At 39.9% G+C, this 20,008-nt stretch overlaps 3 protein-coding genes across 5 annotated transcripts; 1 reads left to right on the top strand and 2 right to left on the bottom strand.

Annotated features, from left to right (window-relative positions):
* Positions 1-476: 476 nt before the first annotated feature.
* Positions 477-10,909, bottom strand: garem1 (GRB2 associated regulator of MAPK1 subtype 1). Of its 2 annotated transcripts, none has more exons than XM_085418355.1 (6): positions 10,537-10,909; positions 8,533-8,673; positions 7,141-7,271; positions 4,157-5,344; positions 3,721-3,875; positions 477-3,589 (listed from the first exon to the last, which is right to left on the bottom strand). In XM_085418355.1, the coding sequence occupies exons 1-6, from the start codon at positions 10,655-10,657 to the stop codon at positions 2,731-2,733; spliced, it is 2,595 nt and encodes an 864-aa protein (XP_085274481.1). In that variant the 5' UTR covers positions 10,658-10,909; the 3' UTR covers positions 477-2,730. The 2 variants fall into 2 exon arrangements, with proteins under 2 accessions (XP_085274481.1, XP_085274480.1); XM_085418354.1 differs by having other exon boundaries at positions 477-3,592.
* Positions 10,910-11,652: 743 nt separating this feature from the next.
* ncf2 (neutrophil cytosolic factor 2) lies at positions 11,653-16,425 on the top strand. Its single transcript, XM_085418357.1, has 15 exons — positions 11,653-11,862; positions 12,066-12,148; positions 12,291-12,399; positions 12,539-12,673; positions 12,874-12,981; positions 13,231-13,290; positions 13,409-13,452; positions 14,175-14,316; positions 14,479-14,544; positions 14,699-14,753; positions 14,856-14,899; positions 14,989-15,137; positions 15,218-15,329; positions 15,497-15,593; positions 15,685-16,425. Exons 1-15 carry the CDS (start codon positions 11,689-11,691, stop codon positions 15,774-15,776), a joined length of 1,470 nt encoding a protein of 489 aa, XP_085274483.1. The 5' UTR covers positions 11,653-11,688; the 3' UTR covers positions 15,777-16,425.
* A 409-nt stretch (positions 16,426-16,834) lies between these two features.
* Positions 16,835-19,917, bottom strand: dph2 (diphthamide biosynthesis 2). Of its 2 annotated transcripts, XM_085418359.1 has the most exons (7): positions 19,797-19,917; positions 19,380-19,536; positions 19,075-19,187; positions 18,520-18,740; positions 17,692-18,381; positions 17,218-17,400; positions 16,835-17,095 (listed from the first exon to the last, which is right to left on the bottom strand). In XM_085418359.1, the coding sequence occupies exons 2-7, from the start codon at positions 19,527-19,529 to the stop codon at positions 16,968-16,970; spliced, it is 1,485 nt and encodes a 494-aa protein (XP_085274485.1). In that variant the 5' UTR covers positions 19,530-19,536; positions 19,797-19,917; the 3' UTR covers positions 16,835-16,967. The 2 variants fall into 2 exon arrangements, with proteins under 2 accessions (XP_085274485.1, XP_085274484.1); XM_085418358.1 differs by having other exon boundaries at positions 19,380-19,902.
* Between the last annotated feature and the right edge of the window lie 91 nt (positions 19,918-20,008).

Genomic DNA, 20,008 nt, shown 5'->3' on the forward strand with positions numbered 1-20,008 from the left:
GACGTGAATTTTGGGGGAAAATGACCCAAGGTGGTAAATTTCAGATGGCTACTCTTCTAAACTGTTGATGAATTGAACTGGAACAAGCTGTAATTTTATGAAGTATGAAATTCAAATTTTAAATCCTCGAATGTCTCCCTGTCCTTTTAGCCTCTGCTCTGACTTTGCAACTTTAACATAGACATGGAGCCAAGTGGTGAAACCACCATATGTCACAATATTCTGGGGAATTGATGAAACTCATGTTTCTCCATGTCACAGCATAGACACGTATTTCCCTGGACAGGCAGGCACGCCTTAAAATAATTATTTTGTGAATTATCAATGAATGAAGACTGACTTACACATAAAGCTCTTGCTGTATATCATATAGATTGCGTTAATCGCTCAAACTTTGTGATCAGTAGTAAAATGGTCATGCTCGTTACTACTATGAAGCCTACTACTGTTACTTGACCAAGAAGAAAAACACGAGCACCAGTTAATCCATGTTTAATAGATGATACAATGCAAAAGGGGAAACAGGGAAAACAAGAGTTAAAATGAAAAACAAATGTTCAGAACTCAACTTGTAAGTAATGATGTCAAACCCAGTGTCACAGTTATTTACCTTCTTTTTGTACAAAAAATTGCAACAGTTCATGTAGGCAGTGATCCAGAGCTGAGTGTGTTACCAACGCAGAATGAGCTTTGGTTCCGAGTGCTTCACAACGTTGGATTAGTCGGACACGGCTAGATGTTGGAGTGTTTTCACAGTTCATTGAATAATTGCAGAATTCTTCAATTTAAATTGGCTAATGGTTTTTGAATTATTTCTTTGGCATGCATTTTTTATAAATGAACACTGTGGCATTTTCAATACGCTTAATAATACCCTATAATACTCCACTGCTTTGCATTTCCTTTCCGTGGTCACTTTGGAGTGCCATGGCTATTGCATAAGACATTATGCTATGTAATAAGTTTCCAGGGACAGAAATCATTCTCCATAAAAACAGCGATACTGACACTAACTTAAAAGGAAATACAGCTTATTAACATTATCTTTTGGTCAGTGTCCATGGAGTGCGAAAGAGATTCGTAGGTATTTTCCCCCCGTGACCGAGTGTTATTTTACTGCATGAAGTTAGAAACCCGAGTAGAACCCACATTTTACAGAATTAAAAAAAAAAAAAAACAGAAATTTGAACATAAGCTTTTTCTCAATAAAAAATAATCTCAACATTAGTAATCATTTCAATAAAAAAAATTTATATTTAATTTGCACCTACATACAAAATAAAAAAAAATATCAAGTAAAATATGTAACACCCCACTGTAAAAAAGAGAAAAAAAAAACTGTTGGGTGGGGGGGAAACAAAACAACAGCTATTGGCCAACAGACCAGACCCGAGTTGTACAAAAGCTGTGACTGCTGAGGCACCTTCATGTGTCAGCCATAAGAATGGTCTGACAATAACTCTCCTGCATATTTTGCATCATGTTAAATTACTGCATAAATAACTCAATTCTGAATCAAGGGTATTTTTTAAAAAAGTTACCAATACAAACAAATATTTCATTGTAGTTTATCATTTTCAAGTTTAGCCTACATGCTTCCGTGGTCTGGAGAAACTCCAGTTGTTAGTGTATACTCTCTGACAAAAAGAAAATGTTACGTCAAAATATCAAATGGTTTAAGGTCTCTGGGTTAAGGCGCAAAAAACTATTACTTCTGTCTCGCAAGTATTGTAGGTAACACTTACCAATACATACAGTGGAAACAAATGAGTACCCTTGCAATTAAAAAAATGTAGTGCATTCATTCTCTACATAAACAATCTCATCAATTATATTTAATGACCTCAACTGCTATATTTAATCTGAAATCTACCAAAGTGCATGATGCATTTAATTTTTCATTTATATTGGACGCCAAGATCTGTTGGCGCTTTTGGTTATCTCCATGTGAGTTTAAAAGAAAGGACAGAATTTGGTTAGATGTAACCAATTTCTTTTCAGGCTTAAATAACCCAAAGTGACATTTAGCTGAGACATTTTAGGTTACAATAAGCAGTGTTTAACTTCAGGCACACACAAAAAAGAGCTCTTGCATAGGAAGTGTCACCTTTAAACCCTACTGCAGATAATGACTTAGCGTAGCTAACTGTTATTAGCACAGTTATATTAAGGGGATGCAAATTCTGAGGGAAAACAGAACCCTGTCATGCAGTAATTAATTTTCCAAAGTTAACTATCTCCTGTCACCTGATACCAAACTGGGTTTTCTGTAATTATTGGCAGTTGGCTCTACTATATATATATTTCAAATATTTTCTAGTCCGTGCTCTTTTAAACATTTAGCTATTCGCAGCAAAATTCTGTGACACTCTCCTTTTACAAAAGACAATATTGTCTTCATATAGCTCTCACATTAAAACGATTATGTGGATTTCTTTCAATTCCCTGGCTTAAATTAGTATCTGTGTAATGACACGAATAGGTCGTGGGCGTAAAAGTAAGCAGTTGACATGTAAATGTCTTTGTGAAAGTGCCAAATGATTCCATTCAGTTAGCAAATAGGAGTCATAGACTTTAAGTGGGCATTACCCACTTGTCTTCCCCACCATGTAGTAACAAGAAATAAGTTCATACTATACAAAAAGAAACTCTTTGTGGCTTGATGTGCATAGCATACATACTGAAGGCATGATGTTCTCAGCTTTACAGGAGTTTTTAAGTTACATACTGTTATATCTTGGGTCTCCACCCATTTATGAACTGCATGAGTTTCTTCACCTGCAGTTTGCTTAGCTTGAAGTCCTCAGACAAAATCTCCTCGGTGAGCTGCAGGAGTAGATTCCCATCAATTTTTTCAGACACGAAAAGAGAAACAATGTCATCTGGCAGGCCGATAAATTTCAGACATTTGGAGACCTCTTCAATTGAAAGGCCAGCCAAGCTCGATGGTGGCTGCCACTGTGTAGTGTGAGACAAGGATGGACAGTTAACAGTTGGAGTGTTAGAGATGGAGTGTATCTCTTTTGTTCCCTGCTCATGTTGAGCAAGTGAGGAATATAAAGTTTCCGGCTTACTGTCACAGACTGACTCTGACAGCACATCTGTGCACTTCTTTATGGCATTTGATTTTGGTGTTCTTGGTGGCAAGATCGGGCAGGAGAGGCTCTGCTTAGTGTTAGATGCATCTATGAGCTTGTCACTGTACATTTCTGAATTGCAGCTTGAAGATTTGTTGCAGAAAGGACTCAGAGATGCTTTCGGCAAGTTAAAGTCCTTACTGCGGTGTGCATACTCTCGGCCATCAAAGTCAACAAGGCTGGTTGTACAGGTTTTTGGAGTGCTTGGGGTTCTCTTTCTGGGGTAGCTGTAGTAACTTCGACAGGTTGTAGGCAGAAACTCGTCCATGCAATGCGAATCCCCTCCACTGAAATGATTTGGCCAAGACAACCGCGATAAAACTCCATCTAACGGTGAGCTACTACATGGCGAAACAGCCTTCGGTTCAGTGCTGATGGAATTAGCCCAGCTGCAAGGGTAGCACACATGGCTTTGCTCTTGTGGGTCAGTTCCTTCTTGCTCACATGTTCCACTGCTAATGGAAAAATAGTAGATTAATTTATAGCATAAGAATAGCCTCATACATGTAAACATAGAAAGGTACAAAACTTGATATCTTACAGCATTTGTTTTGAGAATGTGGGTGAAAATTTAAATTCTTACATGTTGTGGAGACCAGAAGAATAATAGGAGAGGGTTGGACTTGGAGACCGAGTTTCTTGCTGCCGTGGCTTCAAAAGGACAGGCACTGATGGTATCTGTTTCAGGCCTCGTGGTGGGATTGGTGGTGCATTCAAAAGACGACATTCTTCCTTCACCTAGGATGAAAAGAGTTTGTGTTGAAACAGTAACTAAAGCTTATGTTCTTACATTACAGTCATTCTTCAAAGAACCCTCAGGTTCAGCTTTTTATCTGCAACAGCCAATCAAACTTGTTGTTTTCAAGTAGTTTTATTTATTAATTTACTGCATAGTAGCTACTCATGCTGGCTTTTGCTGTAGTATTAAAATACATTTGTTGTGAGCACGGACGCCATCAAATCAACTAACACTCCAATCCTAAGACCGAAAACTCTAAAGTACAATAGATTATACTCACAGCTTCAGACTTTGGTGGGACTGGTGGAGGAGCAAGAGGCACATCAGAGCTGGTTATGGCTCCCAGAGGACAAGTGACTGGGTTTGTCAGTGCAGCTGTTGTGGCACAGTCACTGTTGAGGCCTCTGATTCCTTCGCTTTGAGAGGGTTTTGGAATCTGACTTCTCAAGTGATCCAACCACAGCTCCTCATAGGGAACATCCAGCTTGTTGAGGGTTGGTTGTGGGTTTGTGCAGTCCAACAGCTCTGGGAAAAAGTGTTCATTCTCTTCTGAAGGATGACTATCAGAAGGCATAAGAGCCCAATCTCCGCATGGCATACAACCCTGCAAGTTGACCTCACTGTTACCGTGCAGGTTGCTGCCATACACACACACAGACAGTCGGTGGAAGGACTGGGTGAGTTCATCTCGGGCGTAAGTCAAAGAGCTGGGAATTTGCATATGATTGGGACAGCCGCTTGAACTCCCGCTTCCTCCACTGCTACAACTACCATTGCCACTGCTTTTTTTGGGGCTTTTGCCATCTTCATTCCAGTCTGTTCGTACGTCCCGGACAGCACGAGAATAGTCATCGATATCAAACTGCTCCTGGCAGAACGCAAACCAGCGATGCACCATAGTATCTAACCACAACTCTCCTTGCAGCAATTCTTCTGGAACAATAAATTGTGGCATGGCTATATGAAACGGAAAATGGATAGGGATAATTTTATTGCTTCGCAGAATGCAGCACACAACCACTGTTTTCGTCTGAATGTTGACCAATTTGTACCGATGACCCTCCCTAATGAGGTGGAGGTCATACTGGTTGCGGGGTGGGGTGCTGGGTACTGTCACATTGACCGGGAGACGGGTTTTCTCCACGATGTTCCTGATGTTGTGCTCCCCGTCTTGCATCTGAAGCTCAAGTGGACTGCAGGTACTGAACCTGCCTTTGCACTGGAACGGCAGGCTGATGCTCTCATTGGTGCGATGGTTCATGCAAATCAAGCAAGGCATCTTGCCTCGACCGATCTTACTGATGGAGTTCAGCTTTCCAATCTTCTTAAAAATGGTGTTGAATCTTGATTTTTCTTTGAAGCTTTTGGCATAAAGGATCTCAGCTTGGCCCATTAACGTCAGTTCATCACCAGTGTTTAGTGTTATGTTGTAAACCTCTGTGTCTTCATTGCATTCCCCTGAAGCCATCTATGAAAACATTACATACATGAATTTCGATATACGCAATGAAATGAATCTATTTTACCAACCTTAACTTGGAAAATTTTAAACTTTAACTGGAAATCTACAGTTATGAAATACTCTTGGTGGAAGCGTTTAGAATTATAGCTACAGTGGGGCAAAAAAGTATTTAGTCAGCCACCGATTGTGCAAGTTCCCCCACTTAAAATGATGACAGAGGTCAGTAATTTGCACCAGAGGTACACTTCAACTGTGAGAGACAGAATGTGAAAAAAAATCCATGAATCCACATGGTAGGATTTGTAAAGAATTTATTCGTAAATCAGGGTGGAAAATAAGTATTTGGTCATCTCAAACAAGGAAAATCTCTGGCTCTCACAGACCTGTAACGTCTTCTGTAAGAAGCTTTTCTGTCCCCCACTCGTTACCTGTATGAATGGCACCTGTTTGAACTCATCATCTGTATAAAAGACACCTGTCCACAGCCTCAAACAGTCAGACTCCAAACTCCGCCATGGCCAAGACCAAAGAGCTTTCGAAGGACACCAGGAAAAGTATTGTAGACCTGCACCAGACTGGGAAGAGTGAATCTACAATAGGCAAGCAGCTTGGTGTGAAAAAATCAACTGTGGGAGCAATCATCAGAAAATGGAAGACATACAAGACCACTGATAATCTCCCACGATCTGGGGCTCCACGCAAGATCTCATCCCGTGGGGTCAAAATGATCATGAGAACGGTGAGCAAAGATCCCAGAACCACACGGGGGGACCTGGTGAATGACCTGCAGAGAGCTGGGACCAAAGTAACAAAGGTCACCATCAGTAACACACTACAACGGCAGGGAATCAAATCCCGCAGTGCCAGACGTGTTCCGCTGCTGAAGCCAGTGCATGTCCAGGCTCGTCTGAAGTTTGCCAGAGAGCACATGGATGATACAGCAGAGGATTGGGAGAATGTCATGTGGTCAGATGAAACCAAAGTAGAACTTTTTGGTATAAACTCAACTCGTCGTGTTTGGAGGAAGAAGAATACTGAGTTGCATCCCAAGAACACCATACCTACTGTGAAGCATGGGGGTGGAAACATCATGCTATGGGGCTGTTTTTCTGCCAAGGGGACAGGACGACTGATCCGTGTTAAGGACAGAATGAATGGGGCCATGTATCGTGAGATTTTGAGCCAAAACCTCCTTCCATCAGTGAGAACTTTGAAGATGAAATGAGGCTGGGTCTTCCAACATGACAATGATCCAAAACACACCGCCCGGGCAACAAAGGAGTGGCTCCGTAAGAAGCATTTGAAAGTCCTGGAGTGGCCTAGCCAGTCTCCAGACCTCAACCCCATAGAAAATCTGTGGCGGGAGTTGAAAGTCCGGCGACAGCCCCAAAACATCACTGCTCTCGAGAAGATCTGCATGGAGGAATGGGCCAAAATACCAGCTACTGTGTGTGCAAACCTGGTAAAGACCTATAGTAAACGTTTGACCTCTGTTATTGCCAACAAAGGTTATGTTACAAAGTATTGAGTTGTATTTTTGTTATTGACCAAATACTTATTTTCCACCCTGATTTACGAATAAATTCTTTACAAATCCTACCATGTGGATTCATGGATTTTTTTTTCACATTCTGTCTCTCACAGTTGAAGTGTACCTCTGGTGCAAATTACTGACCTCTGTCATCATTTTAGGTGGGGGGACTTGCACAATCGGTGGCTGACTAAATACTTTTTTGCCCCACTGTATATATTATTATATTATATTCATAAATGTCACATAAAAATAGATGGATTAAATGTACCTTAACATTGAAAATGATTTCCTCCATAACATATACCCTTTCAGGGAAAGCTTTGGCCACTTCCTCCACGCTGTTGTAGTACTGCACAGGCTCTTTGACATCTCTGTCCTGCTCAAGCAGCTTGAACTGACCTACGAAAAGATGGAAAAGACACGTCAATGGTGTTTTGCATCAACACAGACTTACAACTATAAAATCACATAATTTATTTTTGCCTTATATATTTTAGTGAATAATTCTTCAGTTTAGGCAAAGATGCATCATCAAATATCATATTTGATATCTGACAATGCGCAACATATAAATACTGTAAAGTACTTTCAATGCTCGGATAGAGTAGAAATGCGCTTTATAAGAACTACCGTAATTGTCGGGCTATAAGCCGCTACTTTTTGCACAAGCTTTGAACCCTGCGGCTTTTAGTCAGGTGCGGCTTTTCTATGGATTGTCCATGATTTTTGTCATATCGTAAGACGACTTGTTTTGTGTGTTCCGCTGTTGTACGGCACTACGTTGCCTGGCGGAAGGATCGGGGTTCAAGAGTGGTATGTTAGTCACATGTCCGTCCGCCAGGCAACGTAGTGCCGTACGAAGTAGCGCGAAAAACAAACTTCAAAGTAGCGCTACGCGTTCAGCGGGAGTCGTGGATGATGAGCGGCGATAAACTTGCAAGTTATGCCCAAAAAGCAAGTTATGCCCAACTCCACCGGTGGATTCTGACAGCGTGGAAAAGTGTGAAAACATCCACGATCACCAACGGATTTTGAAGGGCTGGACTGCTGCATGATGAAGAGGAGGACACCGCCACGGCCCTTCTGAGGGTGTTCGACTCTGACACTGACAATGAGGATTTCTTTGGTTTTGAAAGTGACAACGAAGGAGAGAAGAAGAGTGGATGACGAAGCCATCATGAGCCTGTTTGTATCCGACACTGGAGAAGAGGACTTTGGTGGTTTTAGTGCGTAGGAAGAAGAGAAAGATGGTGGTGAATGACTGACTTTTCTTCTTGTTAAAGCCGTGTCACTGCACCTGAGCCTAAAAGGTAGGCCGAATCTATTGTTCTGGTGTGCTGTAGGTTATTGTTATGTACTACATGTGCAAATATGTACCCATAACTTGTTTTTCAAAATATTAATAAAAGTGATGTCTCCAAACAGCCATCTCTTTCCTGACAATTCCCTTTGTGCATATTCTCTTACATATGATAAGTCAACATTGAAACACCTGCGGCTTTTGGTCAGGTGCGGCTAATGTATGTACAAAACAGGATTTTCCCCTGATTTTAGCTTGTGCGGCTAATATTCAGGTGCGCTTTGTAGTCCGGGAAATACGGTAGTCCATTTACCATTTACAAGACAAACTAAATAAGCATAGACTGTGGCTGCATCTCACCTTCATAGTGAACTGGGATCTCTATTTTGGGCCCAATGACATAATGTCCCTCCTCCAGACTGTGAGCAGTAATAGTCGTCCACTGACGACAGGAATGAATCAAGAGGTAGTCATTGTCTCTGAGCCCTTCAACCAGCTGACCTACAGAAAGTAAAAAAAAAAAAAACCACACTATTTACAGAGCAGAAAACAGCATAATTTGCATAATTACAACTTTAAATTAACCGCAAAGTAAGCACTGAACCATCCAGCAACAAAACATCTAAAACAAAAAATGTTTATATATGTTTTTACCAGGTGGTGTCTTGGATGTGGGTCATGAGAGAACTATTGAACCTTAATAACTCAGAGAACAGGCCATTCTATTAAATATCACTTTGAGAAACACCACTGCTTTCATACCACTCTTTAGCCATACAGTCTGCTCCATTCAAACTGAGGCATTGGATTACCAAGCACATTTAAAGTCACTATGGATTAGGCCATTAGTCAATGACTAATGGCCTAATCCATACCTCTCTAAAAAGCATGCTCTATCATTCAAAGTACAATACACCACTTTAGTTCTCCAGAAAAGGCCAGGCATGTGTCAGGGAGATGGAGAAAATTATTCAAATTATTAATGATACATAATAGCAAAGTGCAGGGCACAGTCAGCATGTTTATTTTCAGGCATACTGAGGGTAACATAGTTTTAAAGATGCACTTTCAGACCCAGGACTGTATCAGAATCAGTATTATTTAAGTATTCTGATTCTGATAAAGATACACGTTCAGACCCAGGATTGCATTAACATATAGTTTAGTTAGAGGGATAGTAACAGTACTGTGCAAAAGTCTTGAGCCCCCACTCATTTCTTTATTTTAGTAGGAAAATGGGAAATGGCTGCAATATGTGCAAACATACATGGAAATACAGGCTATAAGGCAAGTGCAGAGTTTGTACAACTCTAACAAAATTGAAAGTCAATATTTTATTTGACCACCTTTGTTCTTTAACACGGCCTAAACTCTAAGGCAGCCTTCTTGTAATTTCTTTACACCAGTTGCTGCAGTTCAGCCTCCACCCTCTTTAACAGGTGGCTGTAGTCACTCCTGACTTTCTCTGTACATACTCACAATGCTCTGAACCAAACATTTCTAAATTGCATTCACTGCTCCATCAGACCTGATGCTACTGATTTTCAGTCAGGTTCTTGGTTAATTTGGTATTTTTTGTGGACTCAACAAAATAAATGGGAATCGGAGTGTATACACAACACTGGCTGGTCCCTTTAAACGATCCCTTTAAATTAGGTACTTTTTTGTCCTTGAAGAAAATGGTCAGATACAAGACCTAGAAAAACCTTGAAAAACCTTCAGAAAACCTGGAGAACTATTGCTCACGACCACTTCAGAAAATGCAAATCTGGCAACTTCTAAGCAAATTATGAAGAAATTAGTGGTGGCTAAATACTTTTGCACAGCACCATAACATTATCATGTCTTAATTCTTAAAAACAAATAAACAAATACTTGTCTTTTTGTAACCAAAATGAAGACAATGATGCTTCTCAGCTTAAACAGAGCAACTAGGTTACGATTTAGTTATAAGATTGGCATTGTGACTCAGCCTGCAACAATACATCTATATATTAAGAAAAATGGCTTTCCAATGGTGGAGCTAGACAGTATGTGGTACAACTCATCAGTCGTTGCAATACAGTTTTTACTAAACCTGAAATAACTTCATTATAATGATGACTATAGGGTTTACACGTTTAATACCAAAAAAGGTGAGATGTGCACAACGGATGCAAAGGTATTACCAAAAATAAACCAAAAGAAAAGAGAGAATAAAAAAACGCTTATTTTGTAATGTAAACTAGATCACGCTGTTGAGAAACGGTAAGTCACACTGCTTAACTCAATCGCAAAGATTTGTTACAGCTTAAGTTTGCCTTTGCTGCTAGCTAGCAGCTAACAAGCGCTGCGCTGATGGCATGAAAAGGTAAAGTTACTTGCCGTTATCCAGCTTGACAATTTGAGGCAACTTATAATTACTGACGAGTTGATCTAATGGTAAGGACGTAGTACTCCATGTAACTTCTTTTAAATTGTTGTACAACATTGATCCAAGGTCCATTTTGCTAGATTACATTAGCCAACAAGAGCTAGCTACGTGTAAACACGGTCACAAAAGGCTACACTAAGCTAAAGCACTAAATAATGTAGCGACTCTCCGTCCGCGGTGTCACATCACGCATGGCGTGTTTCTTAATAATCTTCGCATTTTTTCCTTTAAATTTGCCTACGTATCATAAAGAGTCGTTGTCTGATAATGTAGCAGAGCCATGTTTGTTTAACTACCGATGGGGCGCTAGTTTGGATCAGCCGGAGGGAGGCAGCGCGCAAGTCGCTCTGCTGTGATTGGTGGAGAGAGCCAGCGTAGGTGGGCTTAGGCGGTAGAGAACCAACCACAAAGCAAGGAAGCTGGAATAGTTTTCTTCTGAAGGTAAAGAATACATACTTTGGTAAACAACAGAAGAAAACCCATCAATACAACTGATTTCATTTACAATACAAGTGAATTAATAAAGCTGTGCTAGAGTGCAAAGCTTGTACTAGTAGGTCACTATCGTTTTTAAAAACATTAAGCCGGAAGTTGTAGTTGTTTCTGATAACTAAAAGACAACAAAAAGAATACCAACTGCCTGTTTCAAAGTGTTTTTACCTGGTGCTGCAAATCGTGATTCAATAAATAAATAAACAAATAAATATATAACCCTATTACTTTCAGTCTTTCTTCTTATCTTATCCTTGTTTAATGACACATCATTAAGTTGTTCTTGTGCAATCACATTCCCTACACCCTGTCTGTCAACATTCCTGGTAGAGGAAATCTATGGCTAAACATCACACGTATGACATATCTGGTGATGGGAAAGTATAACAAAATCAGATTAGCTTTATTTAAACACCAAACACAAATAATGAATTGTCATGTAACATCACATTGGGAAAAAGGGGACAACCCTTTAGCTTTAAGACCTGGTGGTAATGTGTTATTTATATACACCAACAATGACTTTCATCACACTTCCTCTTCTTAATGGTACAAATCAGAGGAACTTCCTTACTGTGGTCTATAGCTCAGTATACTCCAAACCTGCCAACATGTCTTTTGTGGACACTCTGCGCCAGTGGGATGAGGCGGTAACTTGCGTCAACAGACAAGATTTCTCCAAAGCACTTGAGATTTTCTTGGGTATTCAGGAACCAAACTCCAAAATTTATTTTGACATTGGCTGTCTCCATCTTCTTGACCAAGACTTTGATGCTGCTGAAAAGGTATGTCTGATCTGCAGGCTGAAGCATAAACACACAAATATTAACAGCTGTCGTATCAGCAAATTAGTCCAAACAAGAAACTCTTTTGATAGTTGCTGAAATACAATTCTCCGATATGCTGCCTGAAAGCGCAAGTCACTGAGAAAGGAGAAGTAGACCTTACCATGTTTTCTAGAGGAAGTGACAGTTTCTTTGTTTCTCAGGCGTTTGATTGCAGCATACGCAAGGATGAACATTTGGCCATTGCCTTCTTTCAAAGAGGAATCACTTTTTACAAAAAGAAGAGGCAAGACACACCTGTCTTTTTTCTTTCTTTCTTTTTTTTTAAAAAAAGGACCATATTTTTTTTTATGTTTAATGTTGTGATTTAAAAATGCTTAATAGTATATCATATGCAAATGTTTTAACTTTATTGTCTCTACATAAAGGTATGAGGAGAGTTTAGCGGACTTCCAGAAAACCTTTAAAACACTCAGGGGCAACCAGCTGATAGATTACAAAGCGCTTGGTCTCAGATACATACTATATGCTTGTGATGTGAGTATTCTTGATTCTATTATTAATCCTGAACATTACACCTAAATAATTCATTTGATGTTATGAGCTGTTCATTCATAATACAACTTAGCATTCTTTTTTCCTGGCCAAGGACACAAGCTTAACAATGTCTCCACAGGTTCTCCACAATATGGCCCTGGTTGAAGCTGAGCTGGGTAACTGGGAAAAGGCCCAGGAACACCTCACGAAGGCTCTTAACTACAAGACAGAGGCCAGGTTTAATATCATCGACAAAGCTCTGCAATCAATCCTAGTGAGTTGTGATACAATCACTTTTGTCAACCCATTTAAATGTGATTATATTTATGATATCAAATGTAGTAGTTTCTTCATTCCATTAACCTATATTTGGTAAGTTGATATGGTTTATTCTAATTTTGCTTTAAATCAGGTGACAGGATAATGATATGCACATGACTTTAAGTGTCACTCACACTGAAATTTCACCAACAGAAGCAGAAACTTTTCAAACTGGTCGAGTTCCAATCAAAAGAGATGTTTAAACCAAATAAGCACTATGTTGCAGAGCTGGAGAAGAAAGACTACCTGGGCAAAGCAAAGGTGACTCATTACCCAGCCTGTTTTATCTAATCTAGTGTGATTATAAAGTTATCAAAAGTCAGCATCTCTACACACACACACACACACACACACACACACACACACACACACACACACACACACACACACACACACACACACACACACACACACACACACACACACACGCATATATATATATATAAATATATAGAGGAGAAATTATTGTTGAGTGATATCTATAAGCCACTTTCCCCCCGTTATCATCAGGTCGTTGCCTCTGTTGTTCCTCAAGATGAGTTCTCTGGATTTGCCCCATTGCAGCCTCAGGTGACACGCTGGCTTTTATTGGCTATAAAACTTTACAGTTTGATGATAGACTGAACCTTTACATACCCCTGTGTGTTGCCATGTCTGTGATGGACTGTGTTTTTTTTTTATTTGATAGGTGCAAGATGGTCCAACTCGTCCAAAAGAGCCTGAGGTTCTGAGGTATGATAGTCACTTTGGATCCATGCCGATTTGAAACTCTTTAAACAGAAATGATTTTAGTATTTAATGATGTTGTAGGTGGCAAGTTTTTGTGATATGTGGATTCGCCACTATACATGTTTACAACGTACAAATACAAAATGTGGGAAAGCATGAGACATATCTATGAAACTGTGCTTTCCACAAAGAGAAAAATGGGACTCAGAGTGTAGGTTTAATAATTAAAACCTGAAAATAGACATGTACCGTTACACAGAATAGTGGCAACTTTAACCTTTGTGTCTTATGTCTCTTCAATTTCACTTCAATTCCATTCAGGTTTACACAACAACAGTCGCCTCAATGTGTTTTATATTGTAAGGTAGACCCTACAACAATACATACAGAGAAAAACCCACCAATCATATGACCCCCTATGAACAAGCACTCTGGCGACAGTGGGAAGGAAAAACTCCCTTTTAACTGGAAGAAACCTCCGGCAGAACCAGGCTCAGGGAGGGGCGGGGTGAGAGAAGGAAGACAGGATAAAAGACGTGCTGTGGAAGAGAGCCAGAGATTCATAACAAGTATGATTCAGTGCAGAGAGGTGCATTAACACATAGTTAGTGAGAAGAAGAAATACTCAATGCATCATGGGAATCCCCCAGCAGCCTACACCTATTGCAGCAAAACTAAGGGAGGATTCACTCTTGATGCTATGTGGACATTTCTTGTGTTTACAGGGTGTTGGAAGGAGAACCGCACACTGTGCTCTTTGAGTTTATTCCTGAGACCAGTGATGAGCTGGCTGTAGTGCCGGGCAATATTGTGTTTGTGTTGCAGAAGGGTGCTGACAACTGGGCAAATGTGGTCTTCAATGAAAGAGTAAGATCTCCACATCTGCCACTTATTGTACAAATTTTAACACCAGTACACTGTGTTGTTTTTATGCACTAAAGCCAGCATTCATATCATGTACTTTTATCACACAATTAATGCATTGCTGGTGTCTGCTGAGAGTAAACATGGCTGTGATGTCTTTCACAGAGGGGGCTTGTTCCTTACAACTATCTGGAACGTTTGGAAATCTCCTTAGCTTCTAACAAAAACAAGGTAAGCATTTATTTGTCATTATTCTCAATTGTTGGTGTCATAATCAATGACTCTGGTAATGTCAGCGCTTAAAACATTGTAGTTTCCTTTCCAAGCTTTTAAAATAACACAGTCTTTACTTTTCTTTATTTTGAATGGGAACAACTATAAACAGGGAATAACTCCGCCTCCAAGCCGACAGCCACCCACCAGACCTGAAAGGATACAAGGTTGGCTTTTCTGGTACAGGATACAAAAATTAAATGAGGATTTTCGAATGATATCTGAGCCTTATGTGAAAAATCTAATTTTCCATATTTTCTTTATGTAAGGTCTTACTCCAAGTGAAGTCACTAGTGGAAATCGTCAGCGACAGGTATGCCAACGCAAAGAAAATGAGAAGTACTGAGATGTTTAATTCTGGCTGTTATTTTAAGTTCTTTTATTTCCTCTCATCATTTCCAGGAAAAACAGTCCACAGACAATTCATGTATCGTCAAAGTGCATTTCAATTTCAACTTTGTCGTCTCAGTCCCGTGTGGGTCACCCTACACGATGCTGATTGAGAAAATCAGCAGGAAACTGAATCTTCCTTCTTCTGCAATCACCTTGAGGTAGAGTGCATAATTAAGAAAACAAGAATGTTTGGTATGCATTGTTTGTACTTACAACTGAATACCTTTACTGGGTTTAGTTTAACCTCTGAGGCAAGTGAACAAAGTGTAATCAGTGCCAACACAGAAATGGAGGAGCTGTGGAGCCGTGCCAGCGGTGGGCGTGTCACTTTGTGGTGTAACACCAAGGAGGTAAGAGAGCAACCATCTATTGCCATGTTATTGCTGTTGTTATAGTAACAACAGCAATATTCCCAGTATTAGCGATACTGACGTAGTTTTAGTATCTTTTTGTTTTTGCACTCCTGTTATAATTTCCGTCTACACTGATAACCATTGTGGATCTTTGGGGATTTCAGGAGGAGATTCACCTGGTGGCACTTCACTCCTACGAGTCATCAAATCCCGAGGATCTGAATTTTCAGCAAGGGGATAAAATCAAACTGCTCTCTAAAAGTGAAGCTTCATTCTTTTATACGTCAAACATACAGAAACTCTACAATTTGATGGAATATATGATTCTAATTCACAATTTGTTCATCTTCAGTTAACCAAGACTGGTTGGAAGGGCAGTGTAACGGGAATACTGGGATATTCCCTGCATCCTTTGTGGAAGAAGTTCCTGCGAATGGCCAGTGATTTATGGCCAGGTTTGCTAATCTGTTATAAAAGCTGAAAACACTGATTAACAACTTTTCAAAAGTTGTTTGCTTTGATGATAAAATGTGCCACTTCTTTTGATATACCAAGTCCAAATATGATTACAATAGCTGATTATAAATGCTTAAAATGTTACAATTTCCACTTATGTACATTATTTAAATGACTTTTAGTCAAAAATTTTAAGTCTGTATCTTTGCATTTATGTGGCTTCATATGAATTTCACCTTTCTTCATTATGTAACAATTTAAAAAGAGCACTATATAAAGACTTACTATCAAACTTTATATTAGAAAAAACATAAAAAAACAGGACTGCATTTATTTTGAGGTCATCCTGACAGGCCTGGTCCAGATATCACAGGTATGTAGGATGTTGCAGCATGGAGTCAGTTTCATTAATTCTCCAGAACATTATGTGTACAATGTTGTGCAAAAGTCTTAAGACACCCCTTATTTTTTCTATGGAGCCAGACTTTCTTGTAATTTCTTAAAGGGGTCTTAAGCAATAATTCTTCATTTTCCTAGTAAAATACAGAAATGAGGGGCGGCTCCACACTTTTGCACAACACTCTTATTTAACAATGTAAAGCAAATAAACACATGAAATGCAAAGGTTATATGCATTTTACTTATTTTGCTAAAGAAAATGAAAAATATGAACTGTGGGATATTTTAATACGTTCAGCAAATTGTTTTCTTTTCTTTGCAGTGTTACAATTTCCTTCTGCTATAAAGCTCAAACCCAGGGTCAGCGTAGAGGTCATAAGATTTGAAAAGTGCATTTTTATACTTAATACATTTCCACTTCATACAAGGCCAATTTCCTCCAAGTTGCGTGAATAATTTAAGATGAGTGGTCATCTGACACTTGGGCTATTTTTTTCTAACACTCAGAGATCAAAATACATTTCAGTCATTTCCTGGTTCAGAGTAACAACCTTCGGTCTGGTTATGATGTCATAATACTGTAATCACTGAATCACATATTCCTATAATTTAAGTAATGCAGTATTAAAACTACCACCGCCTGGTACTGATGTTAATAAAAAAAACATTTAATAATCACTTTCTTCTTCCAGTAAATACAGCTTATATGCTATACATTTGGTACATTGATAGGTTATTTATTAATTTACCAAAGACATTGTGGATTATTGGTAAAAATGATCACGACGATATTCCTTCCTCCTCGTAGGCTATAGCTATGCCTCTCCTGCCCTCTACTGCTTTCACCACAGGTGTCTCTCCCAGCTTCTGCTCTAAACCGATCCAGCTTCGACCTGCAAGAAAAGATGCTGGAAAAAAATAATAATAAAATGAATAAATAAACACTTGTAGTGTAATACAAGATATTCATAAGCGTCTACTTTTGTATAGGAATTCACGCATGTTGATTAGGTGGAGCACACTGTCATACCAGCTGAGTTTGTGTTTGCTACGGTCAGCGTCTGGTTCCTCAAGACCACAGAGGACCCATAGGCCGGCTCTGTAGGCTCACTGCTCAGGAGATTGTGGCTTCGCAGAGCACCAGTGATTAATGAAACGTCACTTTCATCCTCCTCGTCCTGCTGATCAGCCAAAGGTACGTGACTCTGTCCACCTACAGCAAGTTTGGGAAGAAAAAGGTTAGACGTGGCAAAATGAAACTACATTACACAACTGATAACAGACATATAGAAACATTTCCTGAAGGGTAATGGCCGCATGTTTGATTTTGCAGATTTGCGTCTACTCTCTAGATTAAACCTGGGCTCTTTTGCTTGTTTGGAGAACACGTAAACCACTACACTACGAAGCCATATAGACAACACCATTAACATCCTTAACATTAATACAGAACTTTAAGAGAGTTCATTTAAGAAAAGCTGATGTGAAAAACTCCCAATCGCACCTGGCAGGAGATGTCGGAAGTCTGTGACATATTCCTCTGACCATTCCCTCTTCCTGTTGCAGGCCACCTCCATCTCAAACGGCGTCACTACAGGTTTTAAAAACCCCCTTGAGTCCAAAAGTGAGCTCTCTGGACATGCAATTAAAACAAAGATGTCAATTTCAAGAAAGTTTGCCAGTTTGGGTACGTTCAGCTTCCCCATGGCAAACATGTAGCTCTTCTTGCCAGCTCTCTTGATGGTCTCTTTCAGCTGCTCAATGATAGAGAGGTAATCGGCAACCCCCAGAGTCCCAACCAGGATGCCGACCACATTGGCATCCTTGGCCCTTTCTATAGCATAGTATCTCTTCATCAGAGCGCGGCTGATGCTTATAGACTCGACCTGCCCCTTCGCTGTCACAGGGTCAAAAGAGCAAAACGAGCACCGATTCCAAGTCATCATGAAGTTTCGCAGGGTCGCTCCCTCCTGGCCCACATAAAACATACTGCAGTCCGTGACGCTTAAACTGCTTTTCAAGGTGAACTGACGTCCAAACTGATAGATGACCTGGCCATCGTCTTGGTCAGAGAGACGGGCGTCATCATCTTGTCTTTTAATCTGCCCATGACTGTAACACTGCTCCCCTTCAACAACAATTTCAGATGCAACAAGGTTTGGATACTCTGGTGACAGTAGAGCCAAAAGACCATCTGAGGGAGGAAAAAAAATAAAAATGTATACTGGTAAATATCTGTGGACAGATGGGACTGATCGAAACACAAAAATCTGTGTTGAGACATAGTAATTCGAAGGATCACACAAACTTTTCAAGGTGACTGCAAACTTACTAATGGCATGAGCATAGTTGACATCATAGAGGATGATTATGTGACTGTGTCTGTCAGGGTAGAGTTCTCTGAAGGAGGAGGCACACTTCTCCACATCTACTGCTCTTTGCTCAAAGATGTATAACAAGGGCAGCCTTCTGGATGGGCTAAGGCAAGCACTGCCATAGTGCACAATGCAGTCAGCGCCAACGTGTTCTGCAGCGACCTCATCCACACAGCAACTGCACATGAGAGTTCAACAAAAGTGTTAAATAAGTTAACACCCTTACTAGATGAGGAATTTCCTTGCACACTGTTTTATATAACACCGAATGCTTCTTTTATATCAAAATAAAACTCCCAGTAAATATTCTCATGTACTGAAAAACAGAGCTGAGATTTTGAATCCAAAGTCTGACAGGTCTGGAGATGTTGACAAGTTTTTGTCAAAAATATCAGTGAATGCAACCTGCCACCAATTTTAAAACCCAACTTTACTTGATGACTCAAAACCATTAAAAAAACAGTGTTGCATGAGTGCATTAAAGCAATGATTTCTTAAATCTACTGTGTTACCTTCCATAGGATGTATCACCCAAAATGTATGACTTGGCATTAGTGTTTCTCTCGATCTCTTCTGCCACTGCAACTGAATCCACCAACAGCTCATCGGGAAACTGCAGAGCTACCTGCACACACGGCAACCAATGTAATAATAATTAATAAATAAAGTATAAATTAGGCACTGTTTTATATTTTTAAACTGCAGTTGCTTTTAATTAAAACAAGACATATTAAGAATATTTGGCTACTAGGCCATAAATGCTTTTGTAAACAAAGGTGAGTGACATCTAAGAAAGTAAAATGTTGCTCCTCCTTACCTTTTCAAACTGATGCTCACTGATGAAGTCGCAGGTTTTTTTAATCTGATAAAACTTTTCCAGGTCATCCGCAGGTGTGCTCGTCTTCACTGCAACTCCCACCACACGCTGAATTACAGTTTCCGAGCTGCTGCTAAACGCACCAGCCATGTCTGTGCTGTGAACCCGTAGAAATGCGTGTAGAAACACAGTAAACTGGATTCAGCAACCCAGATATTTTAAATGAAAATCTGACAGACGTTAACGAAAGTCATAACACTGAAAAACAGCACATAGTGCGGAAAATGTAGTTTAGCTGTCTGCTAGCTTAGCTGGCGCTAGATTCCCTATAGGTGTCCGCGGAGCCTCTAAACAAACTAAGTGCTATTTCTAATCTGTCAGGTTGTGTATTTGTAGGGCTACACAACGTATACTCACAACTCAGAGTCATGGAGTTACTTGTGGACTTATAAATGTTCACTTTACAGCTACACACGTGTCAATATGATACTCCATCCTTTCTGCTGAGGGAATGACTTCCGGGTCAAATGTTTTTCAAAATAAACTTCGCCTGGCACGATTAAGAAAATACTTTTTGTTTCGCTCGTCCGGTATTCACAACCTCATCAAAAATCTCTCTGCTATCACTC

The sequence above is a fragment of the Rhamphochromis longiceps genome, linkage group LG9 (genome assembly GCF_057381845.1).
Source record: "Rhamphochromis longiceps isolate RC_006_pf linkage group LG9, R_longiceps_female_GT1.1, whole genome shotgun sequence".
Classification (NCBI taxonomy): Eukaryota; Metazoa; Chordata; class Actinopteri; order Cichliformes; family Cichlidae; genus Rhamphochromis; species Rhamphochromis longiceps.